The sequence below is a fragment of the Danio rerio genome, chromosome 19 (genome assembly GCF_052040795.2).
Source record: "Danio rerio strain M-AB ecotype USA chromosome 19, GRCz13ab, whole genome shotgun sequence".
Lineage (NCBI taxonomy): Eukaryota > Metazoa > Chordata > Actinopteri > Cypriniformes > Danionidae > Danio > Danio rerio.
Window position 1 is genome coordinate 25,768,420 of NC_141039.2, and position 14,691 is coordinate 25,783,110.

The window sequence follows — 14,691 nt, forward strand, 5'->3', positions numbered from 1 at the left end:
CACATACACTAACCTAAAAAAAGAAAATTAAATACATTTAGCATTCATAATATTAATAAAAACAACAACACATAACAACATAGTAAGTTAATACTTACTATCACTAGGAGGTTGCCAGAAGGAACCCTGTAAAGCTGATCAAACTGCAAAGATGAAATAAATGCATTAGTAGTGTGTGTACAAGTGCAGGGATACTTAAAAGCTTACCAACAAGTCAAAATTGCATTTGAGAACTAGATGGTAATATAAAAAAACTGTAAAACAATTTTTAGTAACAGAAGACAGATAAAATCATGAAATATTGTTTAATAAAGTTTACAGTGCTATTTTAATTTTAACAAAAGCCAAATGAACAATATAATATTTTCAACTTCGTGTTTGAGGTCACACATGAAAAGCATTTTGAAACTGGTTCAAAGATCGGTCAGAAAATTACAAACATTGATTTACAGTTGAATTTTTATAGTAAATATATTCTGAGTCACATTTTGTGTTCAATAAACATTCACTCCGTGATCGCAACATCAGACCATTAAATTGATTGATAGATAAAATACATCGACTCAAACAGTCAGACGTTAATTTAATTGAGGTAAAGTTGGTTTTATATTTGCACATTCCTTCATTTAACGTTCCCTATATTATCTACTACGCTAATTTGAATATTGGGTCTGAAATCACACGTAAATATGACTTGAAAACAACATTAGCACTATTTATTGACTAAAAAAAAATTGTCCTTTGATAGTCATTGGCTGCTAATATGATTTCACTATTTAGAGCTTGCAAATAATACCTTTCTGAAATGACAGCAAGGAAAAAGTCTGAATGTGCGAATATTTAACCAACTTTACCTCAATGTTGATTCAACATCACCCCGAAGACAAAAAATATTAAATTATGATATTTTATATGAATGGAACATTATGATAAAAAACGTTAATGTTAACTCTGTCAATCTATTTACTCCTGCATGATGAGCGACTGGCTAGGCAGCTAACGTTAGCCGCTAACTTTACTGAAAATCGAAGCAAAACTTTATCACTTTTGTTGCACACCGTCGAGAATATAACATGCAATCATAGCGAGGTACTCGCTGAAAAAGAAACGAATACTCACCAAAAAAATGACTTCTTGTAATCGGGAGCGTCTCATCAACTCGTCTGCAGCCACAGGTGGAAAATGGTGGACGGACAAACGCAATGCAGGTGGCAGTGAAAATGTGCGGTCTCACGCATGCGCAAAACGGGGTCACTTTATTGAACTCATTTGATTTGGATTAATAAAGATTATAGGTGAAACGACTGATACATTTTACAATACATCAATTAAATGTAAATTAATATTTTAAAAATAAAAATATTTAAATAATGGGAACATTATTTATTTTTGTCACATCTAAGAAGGGCTTGAATCATTTTTTTGAGTGAGCTAAAACAAGTCATATGTGAGTAAACTCCTGACATTGGTCAGAGTTTCACGGTTTATGACCTCCCCCCCTACTCATAATTCCCTCTTCATATAGCCGTATGCCTTTTACATATCCATAAAACGATGTGATATAAACGGGCTTGGATTGTATCGTTTTCTCACTACAATCTATCCGCTCCAGAGTTCGTTTAATTTCAGCTGAGACCACCTCATTCAAGCAATCTCAAAGCGATTGATTTGGCGCAGATCCGAGCGCGATTGCTGGATTCACATATGCCAAACGAACAGCGCTAACTGGGCAAACGAGACAGGTTCCAAAACAAAAGTCTAGGTGTGAAAGCCCCCTCGGTCTGTTTAAAGTATGGGTGAGGTACAGTGATTATCTGGCAATATCTGTGAATAGCTTGGGTATATTGATATTAGACACAACAAGCCTATATATGCCATGACAAGATGCCGTTTGTTTTCTTTTCTTATTGTTGCCATTATTTTATTGACTTTAAATTCAAGTGGTTCACAACATAATGAAGTGAGTATGATGAACATAGCTTTCTCAATATAAAGTGCACTTAGAGGACCAAGCCTTCAACCTGTCATTTTATGCCATAGAAATGAACATATAGGCTAAAGCACTGCATAAAAATAAAACAGATCAAACAGAGATCTATATGCCTCTAAAACTATTATATCTGTGTGGATAATGAACGTTGCATAAAGAATAAGATGACACACAGGCTGGCTCGACTGCCCTCTGTTTTACTTCGCTCTTTTCGATAACAACTACAACAACCAGGCATTTTCGGTACACATCACAATGCATTCTGGGTGCTGGAGTGAAATAACAATGGCACGAAATATACAACATTTCCATCCCCTTTAATTTTAAGGTCAACGTATTAACTTTGAACTAGCACCATGCAGAATGAATGTATATAATTCAGTTTACCTTTTAGTTTTACTTGAGCTGCACGATTTTGGCTAAAATGAGAATCACAATTTTTTGCTTAAAATAAAGTTCACGATTTTGTCACGACTCTGTAGATGTAAAATAAAGGTTAATATGAGTCTGCAATTATTATTATTTTTTATCAAACATGGTAAAACAACATTATGGTGTGTAGGTCTACTGGTTTCTATAAATAATTCTATTCTACTTATAATAATTCTGATGTTGAATTATGTTTGAGCTATAGGCCTATGCTTGCAATCTGTCATTGACAACATTATTAGACCATTTATTCACTGGTAAAATCAACATTATATGGACTAGAGTAGTTATACTGACACTGTATTTATTTATTTTTATGCACAACTGTGTGTTCGCTATAAAAGAAAAAACATATCAAATGCTTGTCGCAATCATAACTCTAAAATGCGATATAATTCAATGATGTGCACGATTTCGGTTTCATTTTCACTACTAAGTGCTGTTTATATTTTGCGCGCAGCTCCTAAACGATCACAATGTTCCACAAACTGATTATTATTTACAACTTTATTACCTGTTATCCACAGCCTATGCAGGTTCTGTTTACTAAAGTACATGTGCGCATCTATCAATAAGTAGGGCGCACGCCTGTGGCAATCCCAGATTAATAAATAGACAAAGCCGATAAGAAAATACTAAATTTTTTAGTCTCTTTTTCAACGATGTGTAACATTTCATCTCAATGTCAAAAACGCCTCTAAATCATCATATTTGCACACTTTTTCAGTTTCAGGTTTCTGCTCAATTTTATGTGGTGCTGCATTATTTAGTCGACTCTAATGTTGTGTTTTATTCTGGTCTTTCACATTGTCAACAAAGCAGTCCGGCGAAATGACAAAGATAGCTGATCCTGATTGGCTCTTATGCATGCATTGGAAATGCTGATTGGCTCAAGGCAAGGCAAGGCAAGTTTAATTATATTGCACATTTCATACAAAGTGGCAATTCAAAGTGCTTTACATAAACAAGAATAAAAGGAAGACATAAAATAAAACGAAAAACAAATAATAAAATGAGTAAAAAAAACATAAAAACAGGTAAAATGTGATATAAAAGAATGTAGAAGAAGAGAAAGAACCGTATAGAGTTAAGCTGGAGTTCGACTTTATAGATAAACCTTTTTTGCTTTCTAAATACAAAGCCTTAAAATGTTGAGAATTTATAAATAAAATGCCACAATGTAAATAAGTTGTCATTTAATAAGAATATGTGAATAACTCAGTTTTGACAAAAATGTCATATACAACCTTATAATTTTAAGGTAATGATATAAAAAATAGCTCTCTGCTTTTGCTGCTATTACACATGAGTTGGAAGTTTTTGACCAGTGTGTAGACTGGAGTATTATTCAATATTTTTGTCTCATACTGATTAACTATGTCATAGTTTGTAATTAACTATAAAGAGCACCTGCAGATCCGCTACTGGCATTTGAAACAGGCAATGAAGTATTGAAGGTATCGCCACTAAAAGACCTTTTTATGTTGTTTGTCTTATTTTCCTGTCTTATTTTGACTTGCTCCTGAATCCACCCTTACCATCTGTCTCTTGTTTCTTTATATTTGATGTATAATTTCCATCCATACTCCAAGCATTGATCGACATCTTCAGTATTCTTCAATTTTCTAGTCTCATCTCAAGCCTTGGCAAGTAACTGAGAAAACAGCAATGTAGACTTCTTACAAAGTATTTTATCTAACCAGCCAGGTCAGAGGACATGGAGAGCTTTTGAGTGGAGGATTGGAAACAACTGTTTCCTGAGTTATTTGCCTTTTTTATCTTTTGAAGTGAATTTCTTTGTACATAAGCTGCCAGTTTGGATGTATATTGTACCATTTTAAAGCAGTTTTAATAAGACTGCTGAGAGTACACTCAGCCTTGGGTAAGGAGCTTAACTTATAAATGACACCTTATACATACTTTCCAACAGCTGATATTCCAATAGCTATATTTATTAATTTTTTTTTTATTAATATTACTAAAAAGCTAATATTTAATTGTCATGGATATAACACACAGTAAAGATAAATATTTTCTCCAGTAAATATTATAACAAATAAATAACAAGTCTAGTATATCCAGATACATCAGAATAAAGTAGCTACTAGCTAACTATGTTTATAAATTACACTAAACTTTACTACGCCTGTCTTATCTGCCTCAGAGCTAACTTACTCAAACTGTCTCCATCACTGCTCTTACCAAATGTCCAGTCTGCATCATTCTCATATCTATTCAAAAGTAGTATTGCCATTAAAACTAGATTTTTTCCATAATGCAAATGTCATTAACATACACCTAATCAACAATATATTACTAGCATTCATGTTGTTATTGTTGCAACTTAAAAGTTCACAGCTGACCTTGCTAGCTAGCTAACCCATTGCAATATTGCACGTTCCACTATTCCACAGTGTTGCCATTTGGAAACACATACATTTAAATGATTTACAGAAAACTTAATTGATAAAAAAAATGAGTAGTGAATATGTCATCGTAACTTACTGGAGATGATGTTAAAGATTTCTTTGTTGATCTGACATGAGTTGATGCTTTGTCTTTATTGACGTTTACGTTTGCATTCAGCAACTACTCACAATGAACGCCAGTCTGCCAGAAATCACGCCACAGAAAAACACTGCATGGGCTCTATTTTGACGGTCCATGCGCAGAGCGCAAAACGCAGGGCGCAAATGCTTTCAGGGCGTGTCAGAACGCATTTTTGCTAATTTAAGGATGGGAAAATCTGCTTTGCGATGTGGCGCATGGTCTGAAAGGGTTGAGTTTATTTTCTTAATGAGTTATAGGTGTGTTTTGAGAATAAACCAATTAGAGTCTCATCTCCCATTCCCTTTAAGAGCCAGCTGCGTCGCGCCAAGAGCGCATTCGCTATTTACAGGACGCAAAGTAAGTCTAAGTGGAAAAACTGAGCATTTCACTAGCAAACAGTTAACAGTTTTTTAACAGAAAACTGTTAAACAGAGCATCTACTGCGTGAGAATGAGAGATAATGGATCTACTTTCACATTCGCTCTTAAATAGGGAAACCTTTACGCACAGACATCAATTAGTCTATAAATAAATAATTTTGTTTGTTAAGCGCAAATATTCATTTTAAAACTATTTCTAAATTCAGTTCTAATTTCCAGCAAGTGAATAAATGAATAATAATAACAAAATGTGCTCAAAAACCTGAGTTATATCCTAAAACACATGCTGTGCCCCTTATGGTCTAAAACCTGACAGGTGGGCAAATCTAAGCTTGATTTTAATAAAACAAATATAAATATGGATATAATAAATAATACTGCTAATAATAATATAATATATAAACATTATACAAAATCAAATTGTTAAGAATGAACTGAAAAAGCCTCCCGAGATGAAGAAGACATAAAAGCAGTGATTTTTTTATTTATGTAGGCTAGAAAATAATATGTTTTGTAATATTTTAATCTTTTATATTTATATCCTATATCTATTCTTATTATATCCTATATATCCTTAATATTTAATTTTTTCATATGTAAAGATATTTGCCTATTGAGCCGTGCGCCTCAGAACGCCTTCCTTTTTAGACCAGAAAGCCTATGGGCACACATATAAGCGCTAATGCATTTGCTATTTAAACAGCGTAGCACAACGCCTTAAATCGACTCTTGCGCCAAGCTGAAACTACTAAAAGACTACTGCGCCGCGCCTTGCGCCACATTGCGCCGGGTGTATGATAGGGCCCCATGTCATGTAACTTAACCAAAGCACATCATTGGCCACACTAAGGTCTTCTCTTTCCAACTAAAACAATTCAATGTTGGTCTTAAAGAAACAGTGACAGGGGAATGAACACAAATATCATGTTGCCATATGGCAACACCATGCGGTAGAGGGTTAAGTGTTCAAAAAAGCCTAGAAGCTGTCTGATGTTTGAATGCTTGGGATATTGAGATATCGTTCAGAATTGTACACACACACACACGCGCACATATATACACACACACACACGGAACTTTTCTTAGGTTCTTAAGTTAATCAGGTTATAACGCCTATATGTATGACACAGTTAATGATGTTACTTAACTGTACGTTCACACCGAAAGCTGCGAGAGCGTCCAAGGTCGCTCTGGCCGCCCTGGCGACAACGCTCCCTGCCTTCAGCTTCTGCGGCGAGAGCGTCAAAACTCGCTACATTGATCTCATATTTAAAGGAGCCGTTGCAGCATATCAGTTACATTCCTGCATAAAACATGTTTCTAGCGAGAAAATGTTTCGCACTTCTTTTCAAATTCATACAACAATGGAAGATCAAGTTGCGTGTGGTGTGGCTTTGCTCTATTTATCCAATATGTGTCCATATGTCTGAAATATCCTGAAGCAGCAGTACTGTTTTGTACTGTCACATTGCGTGAGATTCCCGCTTTTTTAAGATAAATTTATATAACATTAATGAACATCAGTAACTTATTTAATGAATGTTCCTGTAGGAAAAAAATTGGAAATAATTGGAAATCCGGCGACCGCAATAATCAAACCCTTGGGAACAACTGTGGTCGGAACCAAAGTTCACAGGTCTGTGTTCTCTGAACTGCTATCAAGCGATGGACGTCTTTATTTTGATTGCTTGCCGCCAAACCGCGTCATAGCTCATTACCATAAAGTTGACTTCATTTCAACTCTCCTCGACGCTCTTGCCGGCGAAGACGCGCCGCGCTGCTCCTCGCCGCTTATCGCCGCCTATCGCCGCCGGCTCTCATTGAAAATGAATGACTTCCGGCTACTTTGACGCTGCCGCCGCTTTCGGTGTGAACGTACTGTAAGAGTGTGATTGTTGATGTTTTGAGATTGTAAGCAGCATGACCGACAAACTCTGTCAACTTTAATTTAGTTGAATCCCATTGGTCCCGCGACACAGTCTTACATCTGTTAATTGTGTCTTGGATTTTAAATCTCGAAAAGGTCAACTCTGGGTCATTCTCAGCGCTGGGTAAATCTAGCTTTTTCTTTCACACTGCTTATAATTTACTAGGTAATCCAGGGTTAAAAACAGTGTGGAAAAAATCCTCATTTTTTTAAAAAATTCAAGTAATAAAACTGAGTGTTGAGGGAAAACTGATCAAAGGTTAAAGGTCATTTAGGCCTTATGCGGTTTCAACACTTGTTCTGGAATGAACCAATTTTCTTTGCTTTTCCAGCAGAATGGCTAGTGTCGGTCCTCTAGTGGCCTCTGACTGATACTGTCTGAATTTACGTTTTTATTCAATCTTATAGATGTGGAAATGTCAGACCAGTAGATCTTGATTTTACAGGAACTTTTTTTTTGGTCCCCGAGAGGAAAATGACCCCGAGGTTATTGTAGAAGAATAAAAGATACAGTATGTACAGTATAAACATCATTACTTATATATCTTCTTAAAGAGATATGTTCAAGCCTCTGTGTGTGTATGTGTGTGTGTGTGTGTGAGAGTGTCTGCACAGTCCTCTACCCACTTTTTACTACATTGTGCTGTATTACTAAATTTGTTCACAATTTCCCAAAACTTATAAGTGTGTGTGTGAGTGTGTATGTGTTTAGCTTTCCTGGTGTTTAAGTGTTCAACTGATGTGTTTAAGTATTTCATTCACTGCTGTCTGCTTTTTCAGCATCTTTGCTGGTTTGATGTATTTTTGATGAAAACAGGACTGGTGCGACAAAGTATATTTTATTCATGTTTTTATTTACAAATGTTTTCTTTTGTTGGGGCTGTGCCCTCTTCTCAGGATCTTCTGTGTCTTTTCCAGGATTTTTTCTTGAGGCCTGATCTTTTTTCTGGATCCTCTGTTGTTGCTGTGACCTTTTTTTTTAGGATACTTTGTTGCTGCTGTGTCCTTTTTTTAAGCTCTACTGTTGAATCTGTACTTTTTTAGCGTCAGGAACTGTGGTGCTCAGTAGTGCAAATAATCTTTCCCATCCATTTGCACTACATTCCTTATTTCTTATTCCTTGACCTGAAACATACAGACACACACCAAATCAAGGTTATTGATTCATCAAAATAAACAAGAAAAAAACATAAAATTTACAATAAAAAACCTTTTTCAAATGAAAAGAGAATCTATTTTCCAAATCATTAGAAGCTGATCTACAGTTCAGTACCTTAAACCATTGATGGAGAATGATTTCTTCCAGAGGAATCCGCTGGCTTGGGTTTTCCTGCAGGAGAGCTTGAATCAAATCACAGCATTCTGTGCAGAACGATGGTGGGAAGAAGTGACAGAAACACATTATCAACTTCAACTTTACATCTGCTGTCATTTTATTCATCTATAAGATCTGACTCTACTCTCCTTTAGAATCAGAACATTGTCACTATTATCCAATATCCAACTCTTAGTTTTAATCCATCATTTTGTGTGATTTAAACTACAACTGCTCGTCTATGATGTGATGAATGACATCTTACCTTCTGACAATCCAGGCTCAGTCCAGTTTCCATCATCGATCCTCTGCGTGTCCGTGACTTCAGGAAATCGTTGACACAGCAGCAGGAATAACAGAACTCCTAAAGACCATACAGTGGATGGTTCTGCATGGTATTCGTCGTCCAGGTAGTACTCTGGTGGAAAGTACTCCTTTGTGCCTGAAGGAACAAGATTTGGTCTCAGCATGAAACACTAAAGCATGTTTTCTCTGTAACATGAAAATACATGATTGGTCAAATTGACAGTCCAGACTACAGGTGTTAAGTTTAATACATACCACAGAAACTGTCATAGCCAGATTCCTGGAGAAGAGCCCCACAGCCAAAGTCAATTAGCTTGACCTCAAGCGTGTCCGTGTTGACCAGCAGGTTCTCCAGCTTTATGTCCCGGTGGAATACCCCACGTCTGCAGCACATGAGACCGGCCGTTGTTGCCTGCTCCATGATCTTTTGAGCCTGGCGTTCAGTGATGGAGCCGAGAGACATTATGAAGTCCAACAGATCTACACATGGTGAAGGTCGTTCCAGGATCATGATGTAACAATCCTGCTGGTCCTGCCAGTCCAGCAGCTCAATGATCTCTGGAACCTTGCCGCCTCTATGAGCCAGTATCAACAGGCCGATCTCTAAAGGAAGGGGCTCAGGATGACCAGCCTAGAAGAAAGATTAGTTAGGCGGTGTTGCTTCCCCAAATATACTGTTGTCAGTGCCTTTACATGTTTAAGTCTACTTACGATGTTGATGTATTCCATGTTCGATGGCTTTCTGGCAATTTTTACTGCCACCTGTTTAGCAAAACAACACTTCTGTTATAATCACATCAAGTGCATTAAAAAGTGAACATAATATATGTTAAAGGGATTGTTCACCTCAAGGCCATCCTCCAAGCGCTTCCCTTCATAGACGCTGCCAAATCCTCCCTCTCCAATCTCCTTGCCGAGCTCATACTGGTCCAGAATGTCACCTGTTAAAAGATGAATAATTGCAGCTGATGTGAAATGTCAAGCACTGACAGACACGTGTGTAACGTTTGAGGTGGAATAGACATATGCCTATATTCAATAATTCAATACATCGTGAAAATGAACCTGCACAATACTGATATGGTGGACACTTCAAAATACAGCAAACAGTGATTGAAACTTTTAGAGTGCTTTTTAAAAATATATTTATATTTATAGAACTTAATGTAATGTACTCTACTTCATACTGAAGAGGATCATGAGAGAAGGCCACACATTCTCAAATGACCACTAGATTTACCTTCAGAACTCTTCTTGTGGATCTGAACAGAAGTCTGGTCCTCCTGACTAGAGCTGCTGCTGGACTTCTGGACTTTACAGGAGAGCAGCTTTTCAGGACTGTCAGTCCTTCTCCTCTTTCTCTCACTTTCCTCAGCAACATCAGTGGACTGAAGGCTGGTGATGGATATCGGAGGTGTACGAGGATGGAAATCGTTCACATGAGAGCTGTGACAACTTCGTTTTCTCTTTTGGCCACTGAGAAAATTCATCCACTGGTTGTCATCTGTATTTAGAGATGTAAGACATGCATTAATGATAATGATAATGGCTTATAAAATTGATTTGTATTTTGATGTAAAGGGTAAAGACACACTTCATCTTAGAGATCAGAAACAGTCATGAATTGGATTTCTAATAGTAAATGCTCATAATTTGCCCTCAACAAATCTGAATCATACACATTTTATGCCCATCATTGAGTCCATTGAATATTGATATTTATACCATTTCTATATTTCAGTGATATTATTAATAATCTGCAATTATTTAAATGATTTATGTACAATACAGAATGTTGTAAAGATTTCTCTTTTAGTGGTTAAAATATGAGAAACTTTGTTTACCAAACAATTGGTTCTACTTAGATTTGTGTTACAAACCTTAAACAAGTTTAAAAGTTATTTTTTTGTTGTATGTGTTCTGTTTTTAGTTACTTTACTCTCAAAATCATTCCTCATAAATCTGCAGACTTTTTAAACAAAATTCTCAGCAGAAATAGCAAAACATGTCCACAGAATCTGTCTGGGCCTATATGTACATGTACAGAGATCTAGTGAACACAAAGCATGGTCAGATTGACAAACAGTGACTGGATTTACCCTCAGCATAAAGGGAGAGCGGCTTTTCAAAACTCTCCCACCTCCTCTTCTTTCTCACTTGTATCTGAATCTCCTCACCAACACTAACGGGTGAATGGTTCTCAGCCACATTGGCGCTGGATATCGGAGGTGTACGAGTATGTAAATCATACACTTGAGTGTCTTGAGAACAACGCTTTCTTTTCAATGCCATAATAACAGAATTCACTGGGAACACTACTATTACCAACTGCAATGAGAAGACGCAATGAGGAGATTCTGAACTCTCTTCTACTTTTAATCCTGCGTTCTTCTGTTTCTATGACAGCGCATTCCAGAACACTTGTTTACATTCAAAATCATAACACCATATTGGACAAGCTATCTAAACTAGATATGTTATAGACAGACAGGCAGATACAAGCTATAATCTTTAATCTTTCCCTTCTCAATAATAAGGAACAGTATTTTCACCACAAATATCTACATAAATACAAGAAATAAACTTGTAAATACAACACCAACTGATTCTGAAACATTATTGTCCAGGAACTAAATAAAACACTGTCATTTTAAGATTAGATAATCTCAAATAATTTTGATTTAATTAAAGAAAATTATATTAGATGTTGTAATTGCTAACAGAACAAACTCAAAATAACATTATTAGGCCTACATTTAGTCATGTGACGTATGTGTGAAGTAAAACATAAAACTAAGACTAAAATTATTATCCAGTAACAAAATGAAACAAAGTAATTTTAAGCTTGTTTATATAGATTTTAGCTGAAAATACGTTTTATATACGTTTTATATAAATATAAATATAACGGTTTATATTTATATATGACCAATTCCAGTGTTATGGATGTGACATTTGCAGTAAAAACTCAAAACATAAATTCACATAGAAAATATTTGTTTAACACTGTATTAAACTGTTTATATTTTCCAGAACAACTGACCACAGAGTTATGGGATTAGAAAAATATTGTTCTATAAACATGTTTAAAATACTTTGTGGAAATTCAGTGAATTAAACTGCACGACCCAAAAGAAGTAATAATCATCAAAATGATAAGAGTTGGCTCTCTATAAAACAAAAATGATTGATTTTTATTTTATGTAATATTTTTGCATTTATGAGGAAAAAGTGTCTTTATGGATGTGACCGATGTGAAATTGCCACTTGTGACTTTGGTAAATCAGATATAATTGTTTGAAAAAGCCGACAGAGACATTTTTGAGCATTTTTAAAGTTCTATAAAATACTTGCTTTAAAAAAAAAACGGGTTTCGTATTTTGGTGAAAACTAATTTTTTTCATGGCAAGGTTGACATTTGCATTTGCATCTTTGTTGGAGAGAAGAGTTCATATAAATCCTGTTACATGTATATGTGAAATATATGAGCAATTCCATGAAAATGTCAATCTTATCATGAAAAAATAAACTTTTGACCAAAATAACAAAACCTATTTAAATTTGTTCATTAAGGTCTATATTTTATTGTTATGATGTGCTCTTGTTGAATTTTTAAGGAAATTGTTTTTTTTTATCCATGAAATATGAGGATTGTGCCAATGGTAAATTTCATTATCATCCAACCACATTTCGTGCTTTCAAAAAAGGGGTTAAAGACTCACCTTTTCCATGCTTTGTATAACAGTAATAATTCTGCAGAAGGATTGGAGTCTGTAGTATAAATAATTACCCTTACTTTTTCATAACATTACTGCCCTTTTAATTTATGAGCTAAATATTTAAGACATCATGCAGCTTCGGTCACGTGTCACGTCCGTAACGATTTAATGAAAAAGTTTATATTGTGGAATAAATATTATCAAAAATAAAATGAAACTTTGTATACAAAGCCAAAATATGTCCATGCTAATTATGATCGCCAACTCATCTCAGGTCTTAGCTCTAAACAACCACAATTTTGCGTTACGGACGTGACAATTTTTGAACTCCTTATTAATATAAGCTAATGACTAGCGCATATTTGTTCATTATGATGCTGCATTACAAGTACTGACTTACATTACATAACATCCATATGTTATATCAAGAACTGAACATTTCAATTAACTATAAACCACTTTAGTAACATTTCAGAAATAAATGTTTAATAAGAGAACAACAATTTACATATTGCCATAATTGGTGCATAATCTTGGTGTTTTGGCGATGCAGCACCTTGTGTTGAAGCACTTCTTGTTTCTTTTGTAGATAGGCTAACTGACCGTCAAATAATAGATTAAATAGTTAAGATACAATTTATGCCAAACTAGGAATGCTGATTTCGATTCATTTTGCCAACGAACAACCGCTCGTTAAGCGAATATTAACCGTTAACAGATAAATATAAAAAAAATAATAAAAAAAATTTACGTGCCTATTTTATCTGACACATTAAATATTGCATTATAAAATACTGATTTAGGTTATTTTAACATGCGAACAGCATACAGAACGAGCATCTTCAAGCACCTGCAGTGTTTTTTTTTAGCAGCATAGAAAAACCGAATAAACTAACAAAAAGAATAAAATAAATCCTGCTCTAGATCTTTTTCACTTAAAAGACAAATTAAGATTACAAAACGAAAACATTGACTGAATCCTTTTTAAGGCTGTTTGTCCAATCGTGTTTTTTTTTTTCTTCCGTCAATTAACGGAAAAAATGCATTCAATTAATGCTCCGCTGTTATAATATTACAAAACCTGTCAACATTTTTAATAGAAGTCATTAGTTTAAAGATTATATCTTAATTATGATTATGACTTATTAGCATATTTCCTCTGTCTTACTTGTGGTTCATGTGTGTACGCGCGCGCTGCGTATAGTGAAAGATAATGAACCATAAGGCTTTGAACCTATACTTTTTGTAAAGTATAGGCTAAGCATATTACAATTTTGTTATTTACATGTGATACTGCATTAATTTGCATACATGTTTTATAAGCTGTGAAATGAAAGCATCAGTTTGGTGCGAAGTTATCATAAAATATTTGGCTTTGTTTGATTTGTAGATTAGGCTATGTAGGCTATTTAAAAATGTATATAAGAACTAATAATAACTGTTCTTTTCCAAATGGAAAAAGGCTGGTTTGTTGGTTGTAGTCTGCACTAAATCATCAATATGCCTAGTTGAGTTTAGAAAACCGGCTCTAGGCAGCACAGACGACCAGCATCAGCGCTGGTTCGTCAACTCCTGTGTCAAACTGTGGCCAGAATATCCTTCTTTCATTTTGTTTCTTTGGCAAAATACATCTGTAAGCACGTATGTTTGCACCAACACAATCTCACGGCAATTCGTAACTTTTTCATTTAGTGGCTAATTCGTATGAATTCGTACGATCTAATTCGTACAATTTAGTACGATTTGCTCATCCCCCAATGACAGTTGGGGTTAGGGGTGGGGTTAGGTGCCACACCTCCTTTTTAAAATCGTACCATTTCGTACGCATGAACTCGTATGAATTCGTACGAATTAGCCACTAAACTGGCAAAACGTAAAATACTTACGTTTTCTCATAAGATCAGGCTGGTTTGCACATGTTACTGTCCTACGAGTTAACAAATATGTGTTGCTCATAGGGGCCGATCACAACGAACGCGCTATTTCATTTCAGTATGTGAGGCGCACCGCAGTGCATTTTATGTTGACAAGAAAAAAAGGCACGCGGTGCTCTTTTGTATGTCACTATCCACTTG

The 14,691-nt window shown here is 35.3% G+C and overlaps 1 protein-coding gene across 2 annotated transcripts; it reads right to left on the minus strand.

Annotated features, from left to right (window-relative positions):
* Positions 1-6,126: 6,126 nt before the first annotated feature.
* LOC108180115 (serine/threonine-protein kinase pim-2-like) lies at positions 6,127-14,146 on the minus strand. Of its 2 annotated transcripts, XM_087293859.1 has the most exons (9): positions 10,997-14,146; positions 10,138-10,401; positions 9,744-9,838; positions 9,609-9,659; positions 9,153-9,528; positions 8,857-9,033; positions 8,550-8,638; positions 7,229-8,401; positions 6,127-6,496 (listed from the first exon to the last, which is right to left on the minus strand). In XM_087293859.1, exons 1-8 carry the CDS (start codon positions 11,187-11,189, stop codon positions 8,390-8,392), a joined length of 1,257 nt encoding a protein of 418 aa, XP_087149985.1. In that variant the 5' UTR covers positions 11,190-14,146; the 3' UTR covers positions 6,127-6,496; positions 7,229-8,389. The 2 variants fall into 2 exon arrangements, with proteins under 2 accessions (XP_087149985.1, NP_001430391.1); NM_001443462.1 differs by lacking the exon at positions 6,127-6,496 and having other exon boundaries at positions 8,098-8,401; positions 10,997-11,245.
* Positions 14,147-14,691: the final 545 nt, after the last annotated feature.

Bases quoted from the DNA above. Each gene is read 5' to 3' on its own strand.
- LOC108180115 (XM_087293859.1), bottom strand. From the start codon at position 11,189: ATGGCATTGAAAAGAAAGCGTTGTTCTCAAGACACTCAAGTGTATGAT. The intron at 9,660-9,743 runs GTGAACAATCCC...TTTGCTAAACAG, and splicing joins GCTTGGAGGATGGCCTTGAG to GTGGCAGTAAAAATTGCCAG. The intron at 9,529-9,608 runs GTAAGTAGACTT...TCTTTCTTCTAG, and splicing joins ACATGGAATACATCAACATC to GCTGGTCATCCTGAGCCCCT.